Raw genomic sequence first — 27,355 nt, forward strand, 5'->3', positions numbered from 1 at the left:
AATCCAATCTAATCTAATCGCGATTATTAATTACGATTATGACCATTTACATTGAATAATGTTTATACCATTGTTTAATATTAATATTGTGAAGTGACATTCAGCCAAGTATGGTGACCCATACTCAGAATTTGTGCTCTGCATTTAACCCATCCGAAATGCACACACACAGAGCAGTGAACACACACACATTGAAGGTGGAAAGAGAGCTGTTCGTGCACTATCCCCACCCACAATTCCGTCCGGCCCGAGACTAGAACCCACAACCCTTCGATTGGGAGTCCAACCCTCTAACCATTAGGCCACGACTTCCCTTACATACAACTTTGATACAACTGCAAGACATATTTTTATATGAAAAGAAAAAAGCTGAAAACACTAACTGAAAAACTTATATACATCAGATTGGTTTCTTCTTTAAATTATAAAAAAGTAAAAATACTGTATTGAATGGTATTATAATGTACTGAATACTGTATACTGAAACAAAAATTTAAATAATGGGAAAACCATTTAAGATAACATGTAGAAAGAAAAAAACACATCTTAAGCATGCAGAATCACATAAGTGGACTTTGAACGATTAATTGCCGATTTGAACGATTATGTAATTGTGCCATCCGTAATTGCTATCGCGATAAGAAATGCGATTTATTGTGCAGACCTATTATGGAATGTAGGAAGGTGCTTTTTTTTAGCTACCTTGGGTTTGTTCTGGGAAATAGTGTGTGTGTTTTTTTAAACCTTTAAACTCATGTGTTGTACACAATAACTAAATGGTACTTTAGTACTTTACTTTTGTGTTCCTGTAGCTCTATTGGTAGAGCATTGCGCTATCAAGCGCCAAGGTTGGGGGTTGTATAGCCTGAATGCACTGTAAGTCGCTTTGGACAAAAACGTCTGCTAAATGCATAAATTTAATTTAATTGAATTTTTAGTCCAAAGACCATTACTAAAGCTAAATCAAAATTTGCTGTCAAAATGAACACTGTTGCCATGAGAGTGAAGGTAAAGCTGAGTCTTGAGGGGACGTCTAAAATGAATATTAACAAACATTATTTTGCTGATACATAATGTTTAAAATAAAATTAAAAAGTGACATGACATACACCAAAGTATGGTGATCCATAATCAGAATTAACCCATCCAAAGTGCACAAACACAGCAGTGAACACACACCAGCCATGACTTCCTCTACACATTAAAGTGTGTATTTTAAATTCAGAGCACAATATGGCAATTACATTTAAAAGTGTGTGTATGTGTGTGTTTAGGGAGGGTAGCTTATTGTTTACCTGGGGGAGGTCTCTTTCTGAACATTTCCACACCTCTGAAATTTTGCCGCTCCGTCCCATGGGAAAATCTACATTGACATGCAGACACACACACACACAGCGAGAAAGAGAGAGAACCACATTGTCAACAGGATCTCAAGGGTAAAACAAGGGACATACCAAGTTTACGCTCACTCAGGAAATTCAATGACATTTAAGCCTTGACTACGACAGTATGCAGATCAGTCAGCTAAAACTAAGCCACTGCTAATGAACCAGCAGCCATAATCTTGATGCCTGACTGTTGTGAATCCTAGACAAATATTTGTCCATCTCTTTTTCTTAAACATGCCAATATTAAGATAATTAATAAGACTGTTTAAAGTGGTTGCACATACACATTAGTTATGAAACAAACTGGAAACATCATTGTTATTAGGACTAAATGCTAGTGCTAAGTGATAGAAAGTAGTCTGGTTAGGTCTGCTCCAGAAGCACATGGATGTCTGCAGGTCTGGTTTCCAATAAATTTATCTCTGAAGATGCCACATGCTGTCTGCTTTCTGTCTCTTATGCCTGATAGACAGGAAATATGAAGGCAGAAAGAAGACCATTCAATTGTTAAGACGTTTCATAGAATATGAGGCTAAATTGCTCTTTTCTATATTATTGTGAATCTATGGAGTACTATTAATGAAACAAAAGACGAAAATACAGATTCCATAAATCAGGCAACATAGTTCATAAAGGTACAAAATATTTGCCTATATCCTCAACTGAAAGTAAAGTTATACTGCAGATTCACATGAATAGACAATTGTTTTTTTTCGTGTTCTTTTTTTTTTGGTTGGAAAATCTTTTAGTTAGTGAGCAAACTATCGTTAACTTTAAGAGCTCTATATCTGACCAGTGGAGGGTTCCTTCCTTTATTATTTTGAATGCTTATGTTTATATACTAGTACCAGTATATACTAGTATATAAAAAAGTGGTCACACTTTATTTTAGGGTCCAATTCTCACTATTAACTAACCATTAACTTTGACTTTTGCCTCAATTAACTCCTTATTTGCTGCTTATTAATAGTATATAAGGTAGTTGTTAAGTTTAGGGTATTGGGTATGATTATGGGTGTCATGCATTATATGTACTTTATAAGCACTAATAAACAGCCAATATGTTAATAAAAGACATGCTAATAAGCAACTAGTTATTAGTGTGAATTGGACCCTATACTAAAGTGTTACCAAAAAAGTATATACTATTTTCTATAGAAAGATTCAAAAGGAATTTGTATGTTTAGTATTGTATTAAAATATTGTGCTGTCTAAATTACTTTATCCCCCAGTTTCACAGACCAGGCTTAAGCCTAGTCCCAGACTAAAGTGTAAATCTGAGCTGTTTTAACTGAAAGAAATTGCACTGACTGATATTGAAATATATCAGTGCCTTTGTTTTGTCTTAAGATGCACACAAGTAATGTTTATTTTCTATGGAATGTTAATAAAAATCACTTAAATGTCCTAACTGAACTATGGCCTAATCCTGGTTTAGCCCTGTCTGTGAAACCGGACCTATGTGTTTTAAAAGTTTTAATTTCCAATCTTTTTTCAAAGCCATATAATATCATTCATAACATGTAACATCAGTATTTGTATCAGTATCAGTATAACATCATACCCAGTTTCAGTATCACTTACTAATAGTTTAGTAACATACCTTTTCTCAAAAAACATCACAATGCTTTGATTTCAGTGCTTTTGTCCATAATCATGAAAGTGACGTGACATTCAGCCAAGTATGGTGACCCATACTCAGAATTCGTGCTCTGCATTTAACTTATCCGAAGTGCAAACACAGAGCAGTGAACACACACACACTGTGAACACACACCCAGAGCAGTGGGCAGCCATTTATGCTGCGGCGCCCAGGGAGCAGTTGGGGATTCGGTGCCTTGCTCAAGGGCACCTAAGTCATGGTATTGAGGATGGAGAGAGCACTGTACATGCACCCCCCCCCCACACACACACACAATTCCTGCCGGCCGAGACTCGAACTCACAACCCTTCAAATGCGAGTCCGACTCTCTAACCAAATATAATCTCACATTATGGCATTCTGACTTTGCCTGATGGAAATTTCAGTCATCATAACTGGCTTGCAACTGCCCTGCCTGCTCCATTGCATCTCCTCTGTGAATTACTAATATCTTTCTAATGCTGACTTTAATATTTCCTTAACCAGCAAGGCTCATCATGCACAGTCATCAGAGATATATTTTCTTGGTCTCTGAGCTGCCCTCAGAAGATTATTGACAATCACCTGTTGCTTTGAATACCCACAATAAATAAGATTTAATACCCACAATAAATAAGATTTAATACCCACAATAAATAAGATTTAATTTTAAGTAGACAATCAAAGCAGACTGTTCAAGAGTTTGGGAAGAGTTCGGCTGGAGGATGCTTGAGAACAGAAGAAAAATAAATAAATTTGCTGCTCCAGGTAAAAATATTCTCACAAAAATTAACAAATCCAGAGATGATAGAATCCAGGGATGCAAAGAAAGCACAGTACATTAGTTCAACACTAAAGGTTAGCTTAGGTGAGATGGAATAATTCTGACTATTCACACACACTCACATAGATAGTCAAGCATAGATAGTGACACACACACACACACACACACACACACACAAACACACATGTGATTAGAGTCTATTACCATGTATCTGACTGGAGGCTTCTACACCAGCATGTCAAAACCAATGACCCACAACAGACACACACACACACACACACACACAAACCTACTTAAGGACAGACTCCGTAAACAGTCTGGTTTTGACACTAAATAACCCAGATTTGTAAACCATGTTGAATATAAACACAGTCAGACAAGTACACATCTTCATGCTGACAACAGACTGCAGTGGTGTAAAGCACATCATTTGACTCAGCATCTCTGACAAATGTCATTCAGCACACATTCTCTCACATGCATTTTACAAGCACGCATGCACACACAGCCTTCACACAATGCAAACCAGAAAGTGGCTTTTGCATTTGAATCAAGAGATAACGGCACGTAAGACTGAACAAGTAAGCTTTTGAGATTTATGATCTATAATTTATGATCAGCATAAGTGGACTGAAAATAGGATCACCAAACAGGACTGAATCGTTTGAAGCGGTTCGCATCTCCTGTAAGCATTAATCCACAAATACTTAAGTTATTCTTTTTTTTTTTTTTTTTTTTTATTAACCAATATCCCGGAGTAATTAATTTACTCAAACAGTACACTGACTGAACTGCTGTGAAGAGAGAACTGAAGATGTACATTAGTACAGCAGCTTGTGTGTTGTACTAACTTTTCTAAGTGGACTTGTAGGTCTGTGCAGCCTGCACACTGTGACTCTGTGTTGTTTCAAGCTCTTTATTCTGCACACAGCATGCGCATAAGCACTCTTTGCCACTCTATATTGTCGCCTTTAGTATTATAATACTTTTCCACACAATTAAAGATTATTAATAATCTTTCTTGTTTTGTCCTATGTATGATATGTTGCTGCCTTTATTGCTGACATTTAAAAGAAATGTCTTTTATATTTCTATATAAATGTATATACTTTTTATTATTAGGAACACCATACTAATACTGTGTTTGACCCCCTCTGCCTTTAGAACTGCTTTAATTCTACGTGGCATTGATTCAACAAGGTGCTGAAAGCATTCTTTAGAAATGTTGGCCCATATTGATAGGATGGCATCTTGTAGTTGATGGAGATTTGTGGGATGCACATCCAGGGCACGGAGCTCCCGTTCCACCACATCCCAAAGATGCTCTGTTGGGTTGAGATCTGGTGACTGTGGGGGCCATTTTAGTACAGTGAACTCATTTTCATGTTTAAGAAACCAATTTGAAATGATTAGAGCTTTGTTACGGTGCTTTATCCTGCTGGAAGTAGCCATCAAAGGATGGGTACATGGTGGTCATAAAGGGATGGACATGGTCAGGATTAGGGATGCACGATCATGATTTTTCACGGCCGATTCCGATACCGTTTTTTTTTTTAACAAGCAAACTGGCCGATTCCGATAACGATTTCCATTTTTTTTTTTTAATCTTTAAGCAACAAACAAGAAGGAAGGAAAGTGTGCATAAACAAGATGTTTATTTGGTATTTAATAGGCCAAACTGGCTTGGCTATTAAAAACAATAACCGTAACCATCTGATATTAACGGTAGTAACTGCACAGTAATTAGCCTACATTCAATACAAACATAGATGGTAAAAACATCAGCATTTAGCTTTTGATTTTGAATTGGGTTGCAACTACATAGAACTGGCCTTAAATTAAAAGATTAACTATGACCATGTTAAATTAAAGGGGGGGTGAAATGCTCGTTTTCACTCAATATCCTGTTAATCTTGAGTGCCTATAGAGTAGTACTGCATCCTTCATAACTCCAAAAAGTCTTTATTTTTATTATATTTATAAGAGAAAGATAGTCTGTACCGATTTTTCCCGGAAAAACACGAGCGCCTAGAGGCGTGACGTGTGGGCGGAGCTAAAGAATCACGAGCGCCAGTAGGCTTTTTTGTTGAGAGCGTTTGGAAGCTGTGACACAGATCCAGAGGCTGAAATTTAACAAGAGCAGCATCAGCAAAGGCAGTATGCTATGTGGTATGTACTGAAACTGTATATATTTGCTTAGCGGTTTTGGAAAATGACTAAGTTCCCACTTTATGTCGTCTTTTTTTTTTTTTTTTTTTTAAGCTGTACATGTGGAAAGTGCAGTTTGATGACAACATCGCATGTTGTTTACTTGATGTGCTTACGCGCTAATAGCTAAGTTAACAACACATAGATAATTGAAGCAGTTTTACTCAACTCACAATCGTGACCCTTTTTCGTCGGGACTGCATTATCCTTAAGAAATAAACAATGTGCAATCCGAAATGCAGGGTACAAACAAAAACACTTGCACAACTCCATTGATGCTCTGTAAAAATAAACTCCATCCACAGGTCCCTTAATGCTGTTTCTCTTTTGGTAATCTGTGCAGGGTTGTCTTGCCCTGGCAACCAAAAACACACTTCTTTTGTGACTTTTCGCGACGCTCTCGCTCTGATCAGGCTGTGCTCAGCCTCTCAGTGCTCTGCTATACGGGAGCGCGCGCTCTTCCGGCAGAAGTGCCTTGGGACCCATATAAGGAAATTCCGCTCCACCTAACGTCACACAGAGCCATACTCAAAAAAAACTTTCCGAAACTTGTGACAAACCGGAAGAGGTTTTTTTGGAACAAAAATACTCCTTCAAACGTACAACTTAATTTTTGAAACTTTGTCCATGTTTAGCATGGGAATCCAACTCTTTAACAGTGTAAAAAACTCAGTATGCATGAAATAGAATTTCACCCCCCCTTTAAAGGCAATAACTGCATAGTTCTATAGTCCAAACACCACAATCAACACACATTCAGCATCAGCATTCAGTATTTTAGTTTTTAAATTTGGCTTTAAATTTAAAACAAGGTCTTTACCAGTGAGACTAAATAAAAGTATGCTATATAAATATTAATTCAAAATGTTAAAATCATATAAAAAAATTTTAATATTAAACATATTACAAATATTGTTGGTACGAATAAAACAAAGATGCAAAGTGTTTAATTCATCCAATTAAAAAAAAAACATAATTAAGGTAATAATTCACATCTGTATTTTTTTACTTGAGCCAATGAAAAATAAATAACTACTGTCTCAAGTAAAAAAATATAGACCTAAATTACCCTTATTTGTTTTAATTGGATGAATGAAACAATTTTTCAGTGTGCTACAGCAGGTGATTTTAAAATCAAATTCAGTTGATATAATTTTAAGGTAAAATAAAATAATCATCCTATACAGAACTGACGTTTACTTCTGGCTTTTCAAACATGTATGCAAGTTCTACTTTACAAAAAAAATAAAAAAAATAAATTCAGCTGTCATGGTTTAGTCCGTCTCGTTTCACATCCAACATGTGAGAAGTTGAGCTGACCATCCCTTCACTGTCTCCGTGTATGTATGGCGCGGACAGGTACAGTGCGCTCGCACAGCTTCAGTGAGCACTAGAAAGGGACTCTTATTTTGTGCAGTCCTTTTCCTGCTATCTGTGCCACAGATGTGTAGCTCTGCACTTCCAGTGCTGATTGGCTGTCCGTGTCCTGCGCACAGATTTCGAAATACTTCCACACAAATGACATGATAGCTAATGATTACAATGCAGTCTGTGCACGCGGGTGCACTTCTGGAAAAATCGGCCGCAAAAAGACCAAAAACCATCCGATTGCCGATCGCGTATTTTAAGCAAAAACCGGCCAGTTCCGAATTATGGCCTTTTAACCAGTGCATCCCTAGTCAGAGACAATGCTCAGGTATGCCGTGGCATTTAAACGATGCCCAATTGGCACTAAGGGGCCTAAAGTGTGCCAAGAAAACATCCCCCACACCATTACACCACCTTCACCAGTCTGCACAGTGGTAACAAGGCATGATGGATCCATGTTCTCATTCTGTTTATGCCAAATTCTGACTCTACCATCTGAATGTCTCAACAGAAATCCAGACTCATCAGACCAGGCAACATTTTTCCAGTCTTCAACTGTCCAATTTTGGTGAGCTCATGCAAATTGTAGCCTCTTTTTCCTATTTGTAGTGGAGATGAGTGGTACCCGGTGGGGTCTTCTGCTGTTGTAGCCCATCCGTCTCAAGGTTGTGCGTGTTGTGGCTTCACAAATGCTTTGCTGCATACCTCGGTTGTAACGAGTGGTTATTTCAGTCAAAGTTGCTCTTCTATCAGCTTAAATCAGTCGGCCCATTCTCCTCTGACCTCTAGCATCAACAAGGCATTTTCACACACAGGACTGACGCATACTGGATGTTTTTCCCTTTTCACACTATTCTTTGTAAACCCTAGAAATGGTTGTGCGTGAAAATCCCTGACGAATCCCCTAACTGAGCAGATTGTGAAATACTCAGACCGGCCCGTCTGGCATGAACAACCATGCCACGCTCAAAATTGCTTAAATCACCTTTCTTTCCCATTCTGACATTCAGTTTGGAGTTCAGGAGATTGTCTTGACCAGGACCACACCCCTAAATGCATTGAAGCAACTGCCATGTGATTGGTTGATAAGATAATTGCATTAATGAGAAACAGGTGTTGCTAATAATCCTTTAGGTGAGTGTAAGAGCAATGTGTACATTTTATCAGATTTAGACTTATTCACTTCTATTTGTAAATAAAATATTTCAATAGATTTGATCAAATTATTGTACACTCGTGATTTTTCTAGAATCTAGAGTATCTTTTGCGGCTGAATTATCCACTAACCTAGTTTATAATAGTATATTTGTCATAGATTATGATTATATATTTTTTCATTTTTTATTTTAAATTAAAATGAAGTTGTCTTTGTTTAACACAAAAGAGTGATGATCAGGTCAACATAGAGAAGTATAGAAATTCTATATTGATTCAAAAAGAAAACTGCACTGGTATCGGCGGATACTCCGAATTTTCGGTATCGGCTTGGATCGGTTCTGAAAAATGGTATCGTTGCATCCCTAATTTCTTTATCCATCTTTTACACTCGCAGTCTTAAAAGGTTGAGTAGGAAATCAGCATCAAACCAGAACCACAATAATGAGTACTGACTGACTATTCAGAAAATTACTCACTCTTGTACACACACACATACACACAGATATGGCCTTTAAAATGCATAATAATAGTAAAATTCTTACAGATTACAAATAAGTTGGTCATGCCTCTGCATGGTGTTATCATGCTTTCTTTCTCTAGGGAATTATTAAATTGTTGGCTCTTTAAGCACAACAAAGCACATTTCTTGGTTGTCAGTCAGAATTTTACTCTCAAAGGAATTTCAAGAACTAGCTTAAATCCCTGGATCAGTTAAGATTACAAATGACACGAAAATACCTAACCCAAATTCTGAACCCATATCTCTAACCACAAAACATTGCTATAGTCTGATATTCTTTTTAACATAACTAACAGTAATAATTAGGGTTTTAATTAAGGGTTTTTAACCAGGGGTCTCTGAAGGTACACCAGTGAAGCCTCTGGACACGATATAGAACATAGAATTAACATTTTCGTTGGCATTTTTTACTCTTGCGTAAAAAAATGCGACTCTACAAGACAGATCTTCGACATTCACAAATTACTTAGAAATGATTTTAACTTGGTGTAAGTTCTTTAATAGGCCTGTGACAATAAATAGTATTTTGCATTCGGTGGCCATATTGTTCATATAGCCTACTGCTGCGTGCTTATTGGTGCAGATTCGAAATAAATAGAACAACAAAACAGTTAAAGCAGGTTGGTAATGCGCAGGACGCCGCTGTGGTGGAGTTTCACTAATCTATTTCAACAGTTTTGAAAAGAAGTTAAAAAAAAGTGATATTTAAATAAGCCTATTTTGTAACTGTCAATCTGTTAGCACGTAGAGCCTTGAACTAAATGTAAAGCTTTTATTGTGAGCGGATATAAGACCACCGTTACCTTTATTATCAGCAGCTGCTCCTGTAGGTTAAGCAATGTTGATTCCAGGCATTTCTGTTATCCTTTTCCTTTTCTACATGTATTCCGTCGGGCTTAATGCAACATAGATTATGTATCGGATGCACGCGATTCTTGACGCTCAAAACATCCTTGAAAGGTGAAAGTGTATCGGACTCGATAGGCCAGCAGCTGCTCATAGTAATAGGATGAGGGAGGCGGTGGAGGGGCGGTGTTTGTATCTGCATCTGCTGTTTTCCACTTTCAGCCTTGCACTGCTCAAGAGAAATGTTTTAAATGTTAGATAAAAGGCGAAAAAATAAATCAGAATTCGATCTGCTTGTTGCAGTATGTTAAAAGAACGCTTATGTATCCATATTAATTTAATTTACTGTTTGTTTTAAAGAATGTTTAACATACAATTTTAAATGAATGCAGCAGATACCTGCTGCAACTTGGTTTGCAGAGTGGCATGGGGGCAGTACTGACATTCACCATGTGCTCGTTGTTTTGGTTTGTTGAGTGCGCCCTCTGCTGGACACACAGATTAATCTATTCATTTTAGTACAGGGTGGCTGAACAGTAAGACATAAAAAAAAACATACAGCCAAGTATGATGACCCATACTCAGAATTCGTGCTCAGCATTTAACCCATCCAAAGTACACACACACACACACACACACACACACACACTCACACACACACTCGGAGCTGTGGGCATCTTTATTGTTGCGGCGCCCAGGGAGCAGTTGGGGGTTCGGTGCCTTGCTCAAGGGCACCCCAGTCCTGGTATTGCCGGACTAAAATAATTGTGTATTTATTATTTTAAGAATTAGACAACAGTATCCTTTTCTGTGTTTCCCGTTTCTACTGCCGTTTTTCTGAAAAAGTGATCACAATATATGCGCATGCGCCATACATTTGTCGCCTTTTAGGAAGATTAGCCGATTAGAAAGCAATTCAGACACCTTCGTCGATGTGGAAGGTAAATTTTGCAAGTAAGTTAGGCTATATTTAAAAGTTGTTGTTAATCTAAAGTTTGGGAATAATGACCTGAACATAAGACCAGGACATCTTTTTTTAATGGCTGTTGTGGATATTGACCCACACATCTGGGATGATAGCACATGTCTGCAACAGCATGTGTACAAACGTCTGATAGACTTTCAGATGTCCGTTTTACATACATTCTAAATCATATACAACTTAAAGACATCTAACATATGTCTGTATTTGACGTCTGATAGGAAACGTCCAATAGACCTATTGCAGATTAGCAAATACTCTAAAGAAATAGATGTTGTGAGTTAGTAGGCTAGTTTTTAAATCTTTCAGTATGGTCACATGTAACCTGCAAATCTTGTAAGCTAATGCCTGAGTGAATAGTTTGTCCGGAATTAGCCATTGAGCCCAAACACTAAGGAAACATTCTCATAATGTTTTCTGCTTAAATGAAATCAAACAGAACCCAACTCCCTGATCAGTAATATTACTGAAACCTCTTGATGACAGAAGATAGAACTTAACTGTATTCTTGCAGTATGGTTGCAGAACTATTATTGACATTATATAGCAAGATCTTTCATTTAACGTGTAGTGAAATGATGGCTCACAACAGAGGATATTCCTTGAAAAAGAAGGTGGCCTTCTCAGTACATATAATCAATATACCTTTTCCCCAAAGATTAGATAAATGTTTGCTCAATAGTGGCTTCAAACAGGTTTTAAAACTCTTTGTTTGTGAACCTGTTAATGTACACCACAAAAGTGCACACTGTAAAAGTGCTGCAAATACACTAGAAAGAGCACTAGGCAACAAACAAATATGAGAGTTTGATGTGGTTGTATTACATTTCTCCAAGATTACAATTAATAAATTGAGCTGACATAAATTTTAGCATATACAGTTGCAATCAAAATTATTCAACCCCCTTGACTTGCAAGACAATTTGCTGTGGAGGATAACATTTTATGAAATCAATTTAACAAAGGCATCAGTAAAGTATTAGAGAAAGTTTGTTAATACACTTTTGAGTGATTCTGAGAAAATTCGAATTGGCTCTAAACATTCATGTCCCTTTGTGCAGAATCTTTTATTCTTTAAAATCTCCAATAAACGCTGTCTTTAAGTGTTTAGAAGCTTCTGTCACCTCTCTACTACAGTTTTGGCCCATTCCACACCTGAAAAAGCTTCCAGATCACTGATAATCTTTGGTTTTCACATTGCCACTGCTTTCTTCAAATTCAACCAGATATTTGAAATGAGAATTAAGCCTGGACACTGAACAGGGCACTCAAGTACATTCTACGACTGATCCCTGAACCAAGCAGAAGTAGATTTGGATGTGTACTTTGGTATGACTGGCCTGCAGGAAAGTCCATTGATCATCAGCTTCAGTTTTTGCACCAAAGGCATCACAATTCTTGTATAAAATGGCCTGACACTTTAAAGAATCCATGATGTCCTTCATACAGTCATGATTTCCACTTCCTTCTACAGCAAAGAAATCCCATAACAGGACTGATCCACCTCCAAGTTTGGGGATGGAGATGGTGTTCTTCTGCTTATGAGCTTTGCCTTTTTTGCAGCAGACATACCGCTGATCCATGGGTCCATAGAGTTCCAGTTTGGTCACATCACTCCATATAACATTCCTCCAGAGCTCCACAAGTCTACACAAATGTATTTTATCAAGTTCAAGTTGTCCTTTGTTCTTCTTGATCAAGAGTGGTATTTATCAAGATGTCTCAACATTAAGGCAATACTTGTCTAGTGTTCTTCTTACACACTGCTTTGAAATGGTTTCCCTCCTTTCATCGGGTCATCTTGCAAGTCTTTGACTTAACATTGCAGATTTTTCTCAGTTGCTCTGATTAAACATTTTATGATATTGTGCTTTTTCTTCCACAACCTCAAAGAATTTCTGGTAAAACACACTTTAAGCTAAGGAATAAGGCTGAGAGCTGTGTCTCTAGGAACTTTCAATGTCTTGGAAATCTTCATATAGCCTTAGCCTTTTTTAAAGTACTACGATATTTATTCTCTTTAGCTTTTGTGAGATCTCTGTTGACATTTTTGCTACTCAACTTCAACACATGCATGGGCTAACTGTATGTGTAACGGCTCAAGCTAATTCTGTTTTTAATAGAGTTTCTAAAAGCTTAATTGTGTTTTATTTCCCACCATGCAAATAAGTGATTTAAAAACAGCAATGTTGAATAGGGGTTGAATAATTTTGACATAGCATTATTATTAAAAAATCTTATAACTCAAAAGTATTACAAGTATTGACAATATCACTTTTAATATGCCAGTGAACTGTTATAGATAATTTTTTTATTTTATCCTGGATCTTCAGAAAAGCTTGTATTTGTAAAGTACTGGAGTCTCTAGGGGGTTGAGTAATTTTGATTGAAACTGTAGTGTGTGTGTGTGTAGCTGCCACTGGTCTAGAATAAAATAAGCTAATATAATATACATAGGCCTACTATACTTCACTTCTATGAAACAACAGACAATGTGAAGACAATGTGAATTTTCTTTGTGTGGTTGAATGTAAGTCACAGTTTAATACTTCAGAAGGGATGAGAGTGAGTTGAAATAATAAATAACATTTGGAATATCAAGGCTTTTGCTCTTCTGTGAAAGATTTAAGAGGCCACCTTGAGTATGTTTTCTTTCATTTTTTTTAGCCTTTTACCATTTTTTTATTTACAGTATAAAACAAATAATGTATCTGGAAATAATATGGAGAAGAGAGATTCAGCAGTCCTCAGGTCTTTAAAGTGAAGACATTTTATGGAAAAACTCGTCCTTTTCGTTGTTGTGCTCAGTGACCTTTGTTTGTTCATTAAACTCCTCAGACTCAGATTCATCCTCAGGCTCAGGCAGATGCCACTGAATGAAGACCAGATAAATCATGGACCCCAGCACGCCCCCCACCATAGGAGCCACTAATGGAATCCAGAAGAAGTAATCATAGCACCTGTGTGGGTCAAAAGAAAAAAGAAACAAATTAAAACTGACTGTTGAGAGAAGTCAAGCCCTGGTTACACACTTCAGTGAAAATACCAATGTGGCAACTAGTGCTGAGATCATTAATAGAACACCGGAGCTAAGCAAAGTGATATAACCAGTAATTAATTTTATCGGTGGAGATACAAGTTGAAAGGTGGGAGGCAAATGTGCAGAGATAATGAGGCTTTGTTAATCTGACATGAATAGATGTAATAGACAGATTTGATTACGTACGTGAAGACTTCGATGCCCCAGCCTGCTGTGAAGGTGAAGAGTCGTGGACCAAGGTCACGGGCAGGGTTTATGGCAGCTCCACAGTTAGCCGACATTGACATGGAAATCCCTAGGACAACAGTTGCTACAATTGGAGGGAGCAGCGCTTCAGGAGCAGGAGCATTTCTCTTATCGTTCAGAGGTAGAATGCACAACATTAGCATGGCTGTGCCGACCACCTGCACACAGACATACAGGAGACAGATGAGTGCCTTTTTTATTTCTAACACGATCTGTTCTCTATGTTAGATCATTGATTAATGTTTGAAAATCGTTTTAATATTGTATAATATTTTATTGCTTTAGAGCAATTTGTATTAGATCAGATTAAGTTGTGTCCTAGTGATTAGAGAGTTGGACTCGTAACCCAAAGGTTGCAGGTTTGAGTCTCAGTGCCCTTGAGCAAGGCACCAAACCCTAAACTGCTCCCGGGGCACCACAGCAGAAATGGCTGCACACTGCTGTGGGTGTGTGTTCATGGTGTGTGTGTGTGTGTGTGTGTGTGTGTGCACACAGGATGGTATAAATGCAGAGCACTAATTCTGAGAATGGGTTACCATCCTTGGCCCCATGTCACATTGCTTTCAGATTAGATTACACAATTTTATTATATCAGTATTATATCTACTGTGCTTGCATGAACTAAAGAGAACTTGTCTAATCTGCCATTGCCTTTTGCTGACCTGATCAAGGAAGTTGGTCTGCATTGACACCACATCAGTTGGGTAGGTGGCAAAGATACTGGCTGTTTCATTAGGACCGAATACAGTCAGAACTCCACCACTGAACTCCATAATCGCATCTGGTGGAAAGTTGAGAAGTCAGTTTTTTAAAACACATAAAACTGCCAAGTATAGAATTTGAAATTAACACCATCTTTTAAAAAGTATTTTTATTTTCCTTTTTTCTTTTACCATGGTAGATGAGATACACAAGTCCAGAGGCGAGGTAAGCCCCCAGTATTTGAGCCAGAGAATAAGGTAGCAGCTTTATCCAGGCTAGGTCTCCCAAGACACAGAAACTAAGAGACACAGCTGGGTTTAGATGAGCTCCTAAGGGGGAAATAAAGGAGTACAAATATTAATAGAGAGGCCAGTGTTCTCAGTCCAAAAAAAAATAAATAAAATTAAAGATAAATATTACAAAACATTTTGGCATAAATGCTCCTAAAAGAGCTCAAGCTGTTAGCAGTTTACCTGATACTGCCCTGCTGAGGTACATGGCAGACATGACCCCTACAGAGAAAGCCATGTTTACAGACAGAAACTGTCCCTTAGTTTCCCTGCTGGTTTTCACCTGAGCAGCTGCAGCACAACCAAACAGCTACAGGAGAAAAAAAAATAAAATAATAATTTTTTTTAAATATATCTATTTGTGTATAAATGCATTTTACACTAATGCTTGGTGGCATGCAAAGCTTGATGCTTAGACTTAAAAAAAAAAATTATTGGTGGAGGACAAATACGCAAATTGACTGGACAGATTTAGTTAGAAACATTATTTAAGTAAATTCAAGTTTTTTAATAATCAATTATATATTTTTTTACTATTTGAATTAGAAATATCCCCATAACAGTCATGCTCTTGGTCTGCAATGAGTGCAGTTACCTGCAGCTGTATTGCAGCTGTGGTAATATTTAGAAATGTGGTAAAAATTATTATGTGATTTTTCTATTGGAACTGGCCCTGATAGTACTTTAAATATTTACCCTGCACTGGATTATTTGTTATATTATGGATGGTGATATATCAGGTAAAACCTTCTGCACCAAGTCACATTGTCAGCATTTATAACCAAAAGCACATGCACACAGAACTCTAGGGTAACAGAACATTCGATTTGTCCATTGTAAAAGCTTATCTTATGGTGTAACATTTATGATAACACTGACATAAGCCACTCTAAATTGCATGTTTTGCATCTTATGCATGGACATATCACTGATATTGCTGTTATATTTACCAGCATCCTGTCCTTTTTTAAGAGTATTATACAATAAATGTAATTAATAAATGAAATCTCTGAATAATAAATTCAGAGATTAAACAATATATTAATAATAACCCATGTTCAGAGAATCCAATAAATGTTGCAAAAGCAGCATGTAGACAACCATCAAAATATATAAATAACTTGGTTTTGTGTAACTTTAATGTGTTTTTAAGGGATGCTTTATTAGTTAATGCGTTCGTTATCGTTAACTTACAATGAGCAATGCTTATACTGCGTATATAGGTTCATGCTAATTGTTTACATATAATATATTTTAGTTATAAAATAACATTAGTTTACATAATTTGCACAAGCATGAATTAGCATTGAAAAATAGAAAAATTGTATGTGAAAAAAAACCTCTATAAATCAATAACTATACTCAAAGTTTGTTTAATAGTGAATATGCAAAAACTTACCAGAAGTACAAAGGTGCCTAAGAGCTCACCCATAATCTGCCGCATCAGTTCGTTTTTCACCTTCATCCTCTTAATTATCTTTTTTACCTGACTCATTTTTAGGATTGTCTTTTAGGTTTTGTCCAAAACTTACTGTACCGCTCTTCAGAGATGATCTTCTGACCTTAGTCTGTGTCTATTAGCTCAGCTAACCTTTAAACCCTTTTTTAAATACACTTGCAGGGTAAAAACATGCCACATTAAGCAGTCACCACCCACATCATAGCTTGTCTACGCAGACTACGACCCCTTAATAAATCATTAATAATCATGTAGGACTAAGAGAAAGGGAGGAGGGCAAGAGAAAGAATTGGTGATCTATGATCCGCTGCTGTAAAACACTTATCATGCTTTTTCCGTACAATCAGATAGGACTGGTATTAGCAGACATACATAAATTAGGTAACTGTGCAATTATGTAGCTCAGATACTTATTCACCCAAATTTCTTTCCCAAAGCCACCGTCCATGTTTAACATTATGTTTAATGTTACCATTAGGATGAATATTGCTGTTTTAACCAAGCAATAGTTGAAACAGTATATTCTTACAGGATGAGTAAAATGATCTTAACTGTTCTCTGCTTGGTTTGAATGAAAGATTGGTTTAGAAAATATATAGTTTTAGGCTATTGGTTGAGGCTCTGATTTTGCAAAATACAACGATTTATCATAACAATTTGTTTCTTATTCTTTTTACTTTTTTTATTTTCTTTTCTTTATTTATTTAAAAGGAGGCAGGAAAGTGCAGTAGGGATGGAACCTGCGAGCTGGAACAGTATTGAAAGATCTCTGTAAGCAACGCAATTCATTTTCATTAAAATTTGTTTTCTGTAAAAAAAAGCATCTTCTGATTGACAGTTAAAATTTCTTAATATATTTTCTGTTATTGAAAAAAAGAAAAACAGACAAAAAGAATGTAAATGCTATAAATGTCCCATATGAAAGAAATGTAGCTGCTTCCTTTGTCTTTAATTTGAAAAAAAAAAAAAGTTAAATTAGGGCGGATTTGTGCTGTACAGCCAACATATACACATATACTGTACATAGTAGCATTAAAGAAAATAAAAACATATGTAATGGTTTCTGAAAAAGAATGATAGTGCAATATTACATTAATAGTAACACAATTTGGGAGCTTAAACATTATTTAAAATAAATGAACTGGCCTCCAGTGCTTTTATGCTCTTAATTTCTAATATCAGTAAAGAAAAGAAAAAACACTCCAAAATACTATGATGAATGATACTTCCTAATTGCAGAACTGAACATTTGCAAGCATATTACTTCATAGAACCTGTAACAGCAAAAATCCTTAAAATAAAACAGTGTTTAAATTATGACTGAATTTCTTTGAGAATTGAGGTGCATGAAGGAAAGTGGAGGTCTTCAACGTGGCTGCTGAGGACGGTGTAGTAAGAGCTTCACTGGACCAAGGGGCAGTTTCTTGATGAGGTTCCAAGCCTCAAGACGCATCATACCCACCAAACTCTGATCTTGCACCTCCAACAACTCATCCCCAGGAAACACATCATTGACTGGGCCACCTGGAAACAAGTAATGTAATTTATTGTTACTGAGGGACTTGGGATGAGACTCAGCACAATCTAAACTAAAATTATTCAAATCTGTTTGAATAATTGTATTGAATGGGATTGCTTAAAATTTTGGGAAAAAATGGTTTTACCACGGAATATTTTTTGTACAGTGAGAGGTTTGTCTCCTGAGCTGGATCCCACCCCTCCTTCCAAACTGAAGCCAAGATCAGAGCTGGACTTGTTCAGAATAACACTGACTCTGCTGCCTGTAGGGGGCGCGCACACACACACACACACACACACACACACACACACACACACACACACACACACACACACACACACACACACACACACACACACACACACAATATCAGCATCAGATTTTTACAAGATACTCTGCTTTTTTACAGGTTTTTATCTCATCTGTCTACAAGACAAGACAATCAGAGTTATTATCAAATAGCCTAAGACCTTTCCTCAGTGTTGACTGATTTTCAGATGCTTTCACATTCATAATGACCACTACATGCATATGCATAAAAAATGTTTTCCTTCAGACCACCTACTCTTTCATATCTGTCCATCACTCACCTGTGATTCCTGGTCTTTCAGTGTCCTCCTTTCTGTTGTGACAACTCTGAAGAACAATCACGGCCATGCCCTGCCCCTTCGCTTTCCTCAGTGTACGCAGAGCCTCCCAGTGGGTGGAGTTCTGCAGGGCAGTGCCATTGATCGACAGCACCTGAGCACCCTCAAATATAGAGCCTTCATGTGCGGCTACACCACCTGGGATCACTCTGTGGACCTAAGGGATGAGATTTAAGTGAAACTCGCCATTTAGGTTAAAGCCAAATAGCAATGACTTCCAAAAAGTCAAAAACATACAGGCATTGTGGTGTACTTAAAGCTACACAATCAGGGAAATTTTCATGCGTTTGTTACTTTTTGTATGGACGTTTTTTTTTTTTTTTTTTTTTTTTTTTATCACATGGATTTGTTTCTATTAGTCAATGTTATAGCATTCATTGATACTCACTGTGACTGGTTTATTCTGATCCACTCCACCTGCCAAGGTAAATCCTAAGCCACTCCCCACCTCCTTGTGTAATACAACCACTTGCACATCTTCATATTTCTGTCATAAGTCAGAGGTACAAGTTATAATAGCAAAAGGATATAGCTGTTGTCTATAATTGTCTTTGTATATTTTTGTAACAAAATTTACGTCATGGCAGTGTAAGTGTAGCTTCATTGTAAAATTGTAGCTTTTATACATTAAAAAAGTACATGTGTATAACTTGTTTTACCTGTAGGGTGTCATCTCCCAAGCCCCTGACATCATCTAGTAAACGATCAAGTTCATCAGTGCTCAGCAGTGTCACAGAAGAGAAGGCAGAGATATCTGAGCTCAAGGATGCAGAGCGTGTGGATGGCAAATCTTCATCATCCGTTGATGATTTATAGTCCACTCCACCATAAGTACATAGTTCCACAAAACTGATAGGTAAATATGTAGAAAGAAAGTAGGGGGTTATATACAGTGGAGATATACATTGAATAAAAAGAAACATAGGGTGTTTAAACCGGTAACCTGCTGGTGTGTGCTTGTAAACTAAGCTGACAATCCATTTAAGTCTAATAAATAACTTTTCTATTTTTATCATTTACCTTAATGAGAAACTTCTGCGTTCTGATTGGCTCATGTTGCTTGTGATAGTCACAGATGACTCTCCTGAGTCAGAGTCTTCTTCAGTGTCTGTTTCCTCATCATCGTCTTCTTCGTCAGAGCTCCACCTAGCCATGCTAGTAGTGATTGTGGTGAAATCCTTCCTTGTTTCAGTGTTGTTGTTATTAGAATTATTGAGGGAGGAATATATTGTCTGGACAGGAGGAGAAGTTAGAAAATGATTGGGCAGCACTTTGGGATGGGTACCATTGACTGTCACAGCTCCAGGGCTACTCTGCTTTTGCATGTTAATTGTGAGAGGGGCTCTGTCGGGTGAGTTAGTTGGTGTGTTTTCATTGTCATTATTGTCAACTATTTTTACATTAATTGACTTCTGCTTTAATAAACTTTTCACATTTGACTGTTGAGAGATTGGTGGGATTCTTGCTTTTTCTTCTATTGTCCCTATGTCTCTGAAACCTGAGAAGCCAGTGATAGTAGAATCTGGTTCATCTGTGTGTTTTTTATTCACATTCCTCCTTTCATCTTCATCTCTCATGTTGATACCTTGTTCAGTTCTTGATTCATTCATTTGTTTTAATGCTGGAGCAAGCTCAACACTCTTTTTGTGCGTCTCTTGTTGTTGTTGTAATGTTTGTTTTACTTTGACTGTGGAATTTGAATGAGGAGTTCTACTTGGGTCTAGAGTGCAATCAACCTCCTCATTAGAATCGCTTTTGCTAAAGAAATGTGTTCTTATGCTTTCTGTGTCCCTTACAACATTTCCAAAATGTAGATTTTTGTCTGAATCACTCTTCTTCACTAGAGCCACATGCTTGGGATGCTCTGGTACAGAAAAGGCCCTCCTGGTGCGAAGAATCGCTGGTGTGCTTTTGCTTTGTTGAGCCAAAGACTCAAACATGCTGATTGTATTCTTCACAGATTCCGAGGATGGTGCACGTGACTTCTCTAACACACTTTCTCCTATCTTTCCTTTAGTTTTACCTGTGAATACATCATCTTTCTCTTCCTCTTTGTGGATTTTATTGTGTGCTGCTCCTTCTGAGGCTAGCAGGTGTTTAGGTTGGGGGATTCCATCTTGCAAACCACCAAGATACTTGTTTTCATTTATGTCCAGCCTTTTTGTAATCTCTTTATCTGGTTGTTTGTCATTGTCAGTTTCCTCCTTGATTGCCCCAGATGTGGTTAACAGGTGTTTGACACCCTGGCTGGAGATGCTTGAACTGTCAGGCTGGTTCCTGTGAGCACTGTATTGAGCACTTGCTGACATTCTACTCCTGGTCCTTTCTAAGGACTGACTACAATACTTTGAAGACCCGGTAAACAACGTTCTGCTTGGCTCTTCATTGTCATCAGGCAGAAGTGACTGAGGTTTTTTGACAGTAGATGTTTCTGTACTCCTTTTAGGCTTTGATGACCCTGAAAAACTTAACCCAGAAGAACTGTCTCTTTGATCGTTTCTGTTCTCCCTGTTTGTAGAGGGTTCTTGCTTCCGATCAAAATATGTTTTTGAAAACCCTCTAGGGAATGTTCTGGCTTTTTCTGTATCATAAGAAGGTTTCCCCTGTTGGCTGTCAGTATGATCTAAAGACGTTCCAAACACATGGTCAGTAGTGTATTTTCTGTGACTTGGAGTAGAGTCCACCATGTCCATAGATTTGGGAAATGATTTATCAGAATTTGCAGTATTGCTGCGTTTTAATCTGGTTGAATCCTTTGAGTGTGGGTCAGAGTTGGGATCCGCCCCATACAGTTTTGCAATTCTTTCCATTATCGTTTGATTTCCAGTTATTTCCTCAGGATTGGAAGATCCTTGCTCTCTGGCCCAGGATCCTTTCCTATTGTCAGTCTGATCAAGACTTGATTGACCTTGCCACAGACTGCTATCTTCTCCAATAGAACCTTGGCTTAGTCTTGGCTTCAGTCTGGATGGGAGTGACTGGCCACTGTTTGCCTGCTCCAGAACTAAATTTACCCGGTTCATTCTCACAGATGTAGTTCCAGAGATTGGGTTTATCTTTCTGTCACTGTTCTGATTCCCTTGATTGGCTACACTGAAAGCTTGAATCCTCCGTGAAACACCACTGGGTTGATTCTCTTGCGTGTATGAAGTTATCTTGTCGTTTGTCCCTGTACTCTCTAAACTCTCTAAATCAGATCGCCTCATTAAATTGTCAAATTCTCTTGTCCCACTTGGCGTCCCAGTTCTGTTGCTATGTCCTGCTCTCCAGTCTAAGCTTTTGCTTTTGTTTGTATGATAAAATCTCCTCAACTCATCTCCTCTGCTCCTGTCACTCGCTGCTTGACTCTTGTCTTCTTGAGTGTTTAACTTCTTGGTGCTCACATCACCCTTCTCAGAACTGCTGGAAAGAGTTGAGTCCTTGCGTGTATCCTCACTTGACGTTTTACATGACTCTTTGTCATCAGTGTTAGTGTGGGTAAAACTAGTTGAAGTACAGGCTTTATTGAGGTCCTTACTAGGATAACTTTTCTGTCTTGAGTCTTCAACTTTTCCACCCTCGAAAAAAAAGCTTTTTGTCCTGAGGTCCTTGGTAGTAAGCGTTTTAGCAGAGCGGATTTTGAATCTAGCAGTTGTGGAGCCAAACGGCTTTACAGATAACTGACTATGACTTTGTGCAGCCGTTCCATTGGATGATTCTGCACCTTCAGTTGTGCTGCTAGCCGTGTCTGATTCAGGAAACGGATGTACAGAAGTTCCAGTATGCAAACTCATGCTGAATGTCGCAAAAGTGTATTCGTTACAGTAGGAATTGAAAGCTGGTTGCTAACATCTTCTGAAAAAACGTTTTTTTCTTTTTGCTTGTAATGGCTGGCTATATTTTCCTACCATCATTGTAAAAGCTAGAATAAATCTGTTTGTAATCCAGGGAGGTGAAGGGGACCAGCTAACTTCAGCTTTACTATGTTGCTCCTCTGACAGATCTTTCACGGTGTCTGGATCCAAAAAAGAGCTAGTAATTGATCTCAGTACTCTCTGGTCCTTGTCTTGTTCTGTCATGTAAAGGCAATAACAACATGTAGAGGTTAGATTTTTATTTTTATTTTTTTTAAATTAAAGTTTTAATACATTAATTTTACTTAAATTGAATTGAATCATTACCCTGCCACTCTGGCCTGAATGTACAACCTGGTCCAGACTAATCAATAATCTACACCATCTCCAACTTAAAATGTAAATACTTCATTCTAGTACTTCAGGATTTCAACATACTGAAACTCGGTATTTATTACAATGAGAGTCCATAAACCTCTTCTGGGTATATGGCATCCATACCTTCATATGTAAACATTTAGAAACTATGGGCAAATGAATCTGAAACATTTTGACAATGTTTAAAAATCAGTGAGCCAGGGCATTTTGTTGTATGTTTACTCTAACAGCATTCTTGATGCTACTTGTCACACTCTTGAACTCTTTTACAAAACCTGATACACAGTCAGATAACAGGTCAAACACACCAGGCTACAATCCTATCAAACACCACATGTGTTACAGAGTAAGAGTCCACACATTGCTAAAGCTACTTGATTTTTTTAAGCGTGAATAAACAACATGGAATATAAAAAATAGAGGATTAATGTATCTTAAACCTGTGAATAATGTCAAATAGTCTAGCAAGAACTCTGCACATTGTCTCACTTACACACCTACCATTATTCAAAGCAGCACATTGAAATTCATTCAGACACTTCAGTAACATCTGATAATAGTCACATGCAATCGTGCAAGCAAATCTCCATACAAATCAGTTTAAACCCTCTTTGGGCAACATTGAATCAACAGCTGAAATGCTAGCACTTTAAATCAGGATTTTTGTAATGGTCTTGTCCAGATTTGTTTGCCCCACCTTGTTCTGTTGTGAAGATTGCTTTTGTTACCTTAAACTGAACATTTATATATGCCAGGAGTTATGTTTAAAATAAAAGACATGAGCAAACAGCGAGCCGAGATAGAGTGGAAGTAGGAGGAGGTGTGACGTACACCTTCCAGGAGCGCAAATACAGACCTGATGAAAATAAACCTGAACTGATTGAAAGCAGTTGACACAGTAAATATAGGTTGTTACATGGTTGCTCATAACCACAAATGGCCTTGTACTGCTGCCTTGTATTTCACAGATATGGATGCAAAATAAGATTACCAGTCCCACATGACTGCAACATTTCATATTTTCCAAGGAAAACAGGTCAGTGTCAGTTTACAGAAACACCTGTTGTCCCATGCCACACGCACTTGAACAACAATGGCCATACACTTTACCTGCCACATAGTCTAACCATACATGAGTTTTAGCTCTTCAAATAGAAGTAACGTACCTTAGAGGACTGCTGTGTCTCCTATAGCTTTTTGAGAGAACAGGTGTTCCCCATCCTGCCTTTTGCCTCTAAACTCTCTCACTCCTGTCATTTTTCTATGATACATTTTTACTGTAATAAGAACTTGCCTGACTGGTTTGACATGCTTACCCTTTTCCACCCCCTTTGATTGTTATGCCTTCCTCTCTCATTTCCCTACCTCGTTCTCTCCTCCCCCGTCTCTTTCTGTCTGTGTCTCTTTCTTTTTTCCTTCCATCTATTTGTGTCTCAGTTTCTTTGTGTCATACACACATACACACCTGTCAACATGCACACCCTTCATGTCTAATGAGAACATTCCTGGTCCGCGGTTTCTTGGTGACTCAGTAAGTGTAAAAGTGGTAAAATCTCGTGACAGACATCTGGTACTGGAGTTATAAGACCTCTTGACATGGTTCACATATATGATGAATTCAGAACCCAAAGTGAATTAAAGATGAACTGACGTTTGTTTGAAACAGCATTTAAGCACACTTAAAAATTAAAATGCAAACACATGTAAAATGTGGATTTTGTTAAGATGGACTATCAGGCCTAGATAATACATTTGGAGCCTATGTACAGTATACCTGTTAAATGGACAGCAGTTGGCCTACAAAAGACAAAAGTGACATGTAGTATGTACTTAATCTTTGATTATACATTGTGTCATCATGTTTAAATAAACATACTGATTGAGTAGCCCTATCTGAAGTCTTCAGCTGCATAATTAACTCTCCAGTTGCGTTTAAAAATAGTAGACACATGCACTGAAACTCATTTACAGTACTATTAGACAACACCCTTTAGTCTTGACATCAGTGATGCACTTGGGTTTCGTTATGCTAATGCTAAGAAATCTGTTTATCCAATCAGTTCACTGTAATTTTATCTGCTCCATTTTTCGTTTTCGCTCATGCATTTCCTCTGTACATATTTACTTGCTCACAGTTCTTTACAGTTCTCAGTGACCTTCTATACTGTGGTTGTAGTGAGGAGCAAGTATCCTATTTTTAAGACCTGCTTTAATAATAGACCCAATTAAATAGATGCAGCACTACATGAAACACTATATGACTAATGTGAGTTTATAAACATCCAATATAAAGAGGTATGCCAGATGTTGGCAAATACTAAAGACTTACTTTGTATCAAGCACCAAACAGTGAACAGCAATGACAGATGACAAAGCAGCATTTTTTTTTTTTAAATAACGAGAATGCAAAATAATGCAAGTGTTTGAAAAAGAAGATTAAAAACTTTGAATAGGCTGGCTATGACCAAAGTGAAACCAGAAACACCAACGGCATAGTATACTGCATAATTTTAGGATCATGAAAACCATGAACCAGAAATGCCAAGGACCTGTTTGCAAACGGCTACCACATGATTTTTTTAAAACATGTTAGTTGTCATCAGGCATCATGTACATAAATTCAAAATGCAAAAGCCTGTAGATGTAGGCCCCAATAAACAGCAAAACTGATCATGCACAACCTTAAAGGATGTAGTAAAAGGTGTAATTGACTTTAACACTGCATCACTTGGATTAAACATTATAATAATACAATGAAGTATGCATTGTAAAAGGTAACAAAACATTTTGACAATTGATTACCTGGGTGAATTTCTGTGGCACACTTGTGGGCTGAGTTGCTCGACTTCCTGCAGCTGCAAGAGCAAATGAAGAGTGCAGGAAAAGGAGCTGCTTAGAGACTGAGAGAGAGCAGATGGGCGGGAGTTATGTTTGAAATGTGTGTGAAGCTTGACAGCCAGACCTTTTACAAGCTCAAAAATATGTGTTATTGTGCTGTTTTATATTGCTTTTGCATGTACATTATATAATACAATGTATTATTATTATTTTTATTATTAAGGATCAATAAACATATATTGATTTCACACTGTGATATAAATGTAAACCACAATTAACCAAAATAACTAAAACAGAGATGAATTAACCATTAAGCATTACATATCAATACATTATTCACATATATATTGCGAACCAAAGCAAACAGCACAAATCCCAAGCATTCAGAGCATTCTGTGAATAAATGTGTGTGTGTGTGTTTGTGTGTGTGTGTGCAGTAACCATCATAACTCAACGGTCTGTCTTGCATCACAGACACATGCACACTGCTGATGGCAACGGCAGAGGAAGCTGGTTTGTGGTTTCAGAGAGACAAAAATGTAACGACAACTGTTTCTTTCGACCAGTTTTGATTGCAAGTAAACTCAAGCAACACACACATGACATGAAAGATGGGATGGAATGATGAAGTAAACAAAATAAGCCACATTGATGAGCTGCTTGTGGACACACGGTATAATTAGATGTTTTAGCATCTTCTGTCGTTTGATGACCTGTTTAGCCAAAACAGCTTGAGAAATCCGTCACAGTGGAGGAATTTAACTACTTAGCTGCTGAATAGTTTTGCATCCTCCCTGCAGCTTTAAAAATCGAATGCTTATCTCTGCACTGATTGTCATACTAATCTGACAAATGCAGGATACAAATGGTTAGTGTGGTTCATTTTTAACAGGACAGAGTGTCTGTCACTTTCTTTTTCTTTTTTTCTTTTCTACCACAGTCTGTATTATATATAGAGCTTTAATTTCTAGTTTATGCCATAGTTCTTTACCAAGGCCTGAGAAAAAGTCATGATTGTTACGGGATGTTACTGGGAAACTATTTCATTCCCTGTTGTCATTTCAAGCATCTGCCACCCACTTCTGTTCCTTCTGAAAGAATCAGTGCATTGTTTAATGTGTTGATCTGATAAAGATCATCTGTCCCCCAGTTCAAATGTTCTCAGACAGCTCACTTCATTTTCACTGAAAACAAGCCTAGAATGTCGAAAAACCATGTGCATAGTGTTTGGATACATTGACAGTATGTGCATTTGGCTTGTGAGCTCCTAGAGAGCTATAATCTTACACAGAGGAAAAGATGACAAGAAAGCATTATGGTTTGGAATAAGGACAGACACAGTGGTACTGGTGAAAATTGATATACCCTATATACCACTTATGAGTAACTCCCTTAAAATAGGATGCTGGAATGTGAAAGGCATCGTCATGTGGTCAAAAGAGGGAAAAAATATTTTCTTTAAAAATAGGAAGAAAAAAAGAGAATAATTTATCTGATAAGGAGCAAACTTAAAAAATAAATAAACATT

At 37.4% G+C, this 27,355-nt stretch overlaps 3 protein-coding genes across 4 annotated transcripts in view; all 3 read right to left on the minus strand.

Moving 5' to 3' along the window:
• Positions 1–10,050, minus strand: part of atp8b2 (ATPase phospholipid transporting 8B2) — a 45,915-nt gene extending 35,865 nt beyond the window's left edge. Inside the window, exons 1-2 of the mRNA XM_026284633.1 lie at positions 9,851–10,050; positions 1,296–1,363 (exon numbers count right to left, since the gene is read on the minus strand). Of these exons, the coding sequence (XP_026140418.1) occupies positions 1,296–1,320 (25 nt within the window). The 5' untranslated portion in view covers positions 1,321–1,363; positions 9,851–10,050. The remainder of the gene's footprint in view (positions 1–1,295; positions 1,364–9,850) is intronic.
• Positions 10,051–13,394: 3,344 nt separating this feature from the next.
• Positions 13,395–16,648, minus strand: LOC113116456 (aquaporin-10-like). The gene is made up of 6 exons (XM_026284636.1): positions 16,553–16,648; positions 15,337–15,463; positions 15,055–15,192; positions 14,824–14,942; positions 14,102–14,319; positions 13,395–13,835 (listed from the first exon to the last, which is right to left on the minus strand). Exons 1-6 carry the CDS (start codon positions 16,646–16,648, stop codon positions 13,631–13,633), a joined length of 903 nt encoding a protein of 300 aa, XP_026140421.1. The 3' UTR covers positions 13,395–13,630.
• Positions 16,649–16,676: 28 nt separating this feature from the next.
• On the minus strand, positions 16,677–25,875 carry LOC113116454 (general transcriptional corepressor trfA-like). Of its 2 annotated transcripts, none has more exons than XM_026284634.1 (7): positions 25,792–25,875; positions 19,799–22,829; positions 19,438–19,627; positions 19,167–19,265; positions 18,722–18,935; positions 18,277–18,393; positions 16,677–18,136 (listed from the first exon to the last, which is right to left on the minus strand). In XM_026284634.1, the coding sequence occupies exons 2-7, from the start codon at positions 22,549–22,551 to the stop codon at positions 17,979–17,981; spliced, it is 3,531 nt and encodes a 1,176-aa protein (XP_026140419.1). In that variant the 5' UTR covers positions 22,552–22,829; positions 25,792–25,875; the 3' UTR covers positions 16,677–17,978. The 2 variants fall into 2 exon arrangements, with proteins under 2 accessions (XP_026140419.1, XP_026140420.1); XM_026284635.1 differs by lacking the exon at positions 25,792–25,875 and adding an exon at positions 24,156–24,880.
• Between the last annotated feature and the right edge of the window lie 1,480 nt (positions 25,876–27,355).

The sequence above is a fragment of the Carassius auratus genome, chromosome 16 (assembly GCF_003368295.1).
Source record: "Carassius auratus strain Wakin chromosome 16, ASM336829v1, whole genome shotgun sequence".
In the NCBI taxonomy this organism is placed as follows: Eukaryota; Metazoa; Chordata; class Actinopteri; order Cypriniformes; family Cyprinidae; genus Carassius; species Carassius auratus.

What these genes read in the sequence shown, in the direction of transcription:
- LOC113116456 (XM_026284636.1), bottom strand. Translation starts at nt 16,648, where the DNA reads ATGAGTCAGGTAAAAAAGATAATTAAGAGGATGAAGGTGAAAAACGAA. An exon ending in TAGGCACCTTTGTACTTCTG is followed by an intron (nt 15,464 to 16,552) that starts GTAAGTTTTTGC and finishes TTTCTCCTGTAG; the next exon opens with CTGTTTGGTTGTGCTGCAGC. An exon ending in CCTCAGCAGGGCAGTATCAG is followed by an intron (nt 15,193 to 15,336) that starts GTAAACTGCTAA and finishes TTTCCCCCTTAG; the next exon opens with GAGCTCATCTAAACCCAGCT.
- LOC113116454 (XM_026284634.1), bottom strand. Translation starts at nt 22,551, where the DNA reads ATGAGTTTGCATACTGGAACTTCTGTACATCCGTTTCCTGAATCAGAC. An exon ending in ATCAGAATAAACCAGTCACA is followed by an intron (nt 18,936 to 19,166) that starts GTGAGTATCAAT and finishes CTCATCCCTTAG; the next exon opens with GTCCACAGAGTGATCCCAGG. An exon ending in TGAAAGACCAGGAATCACAG is followed by an intron (nt 18,394 to 18,721) that starts GTGAGTGATGGA and finishes CGCCCCCTACAG; the next exon opens with GCAGCAGAGTCAGTGTTATT.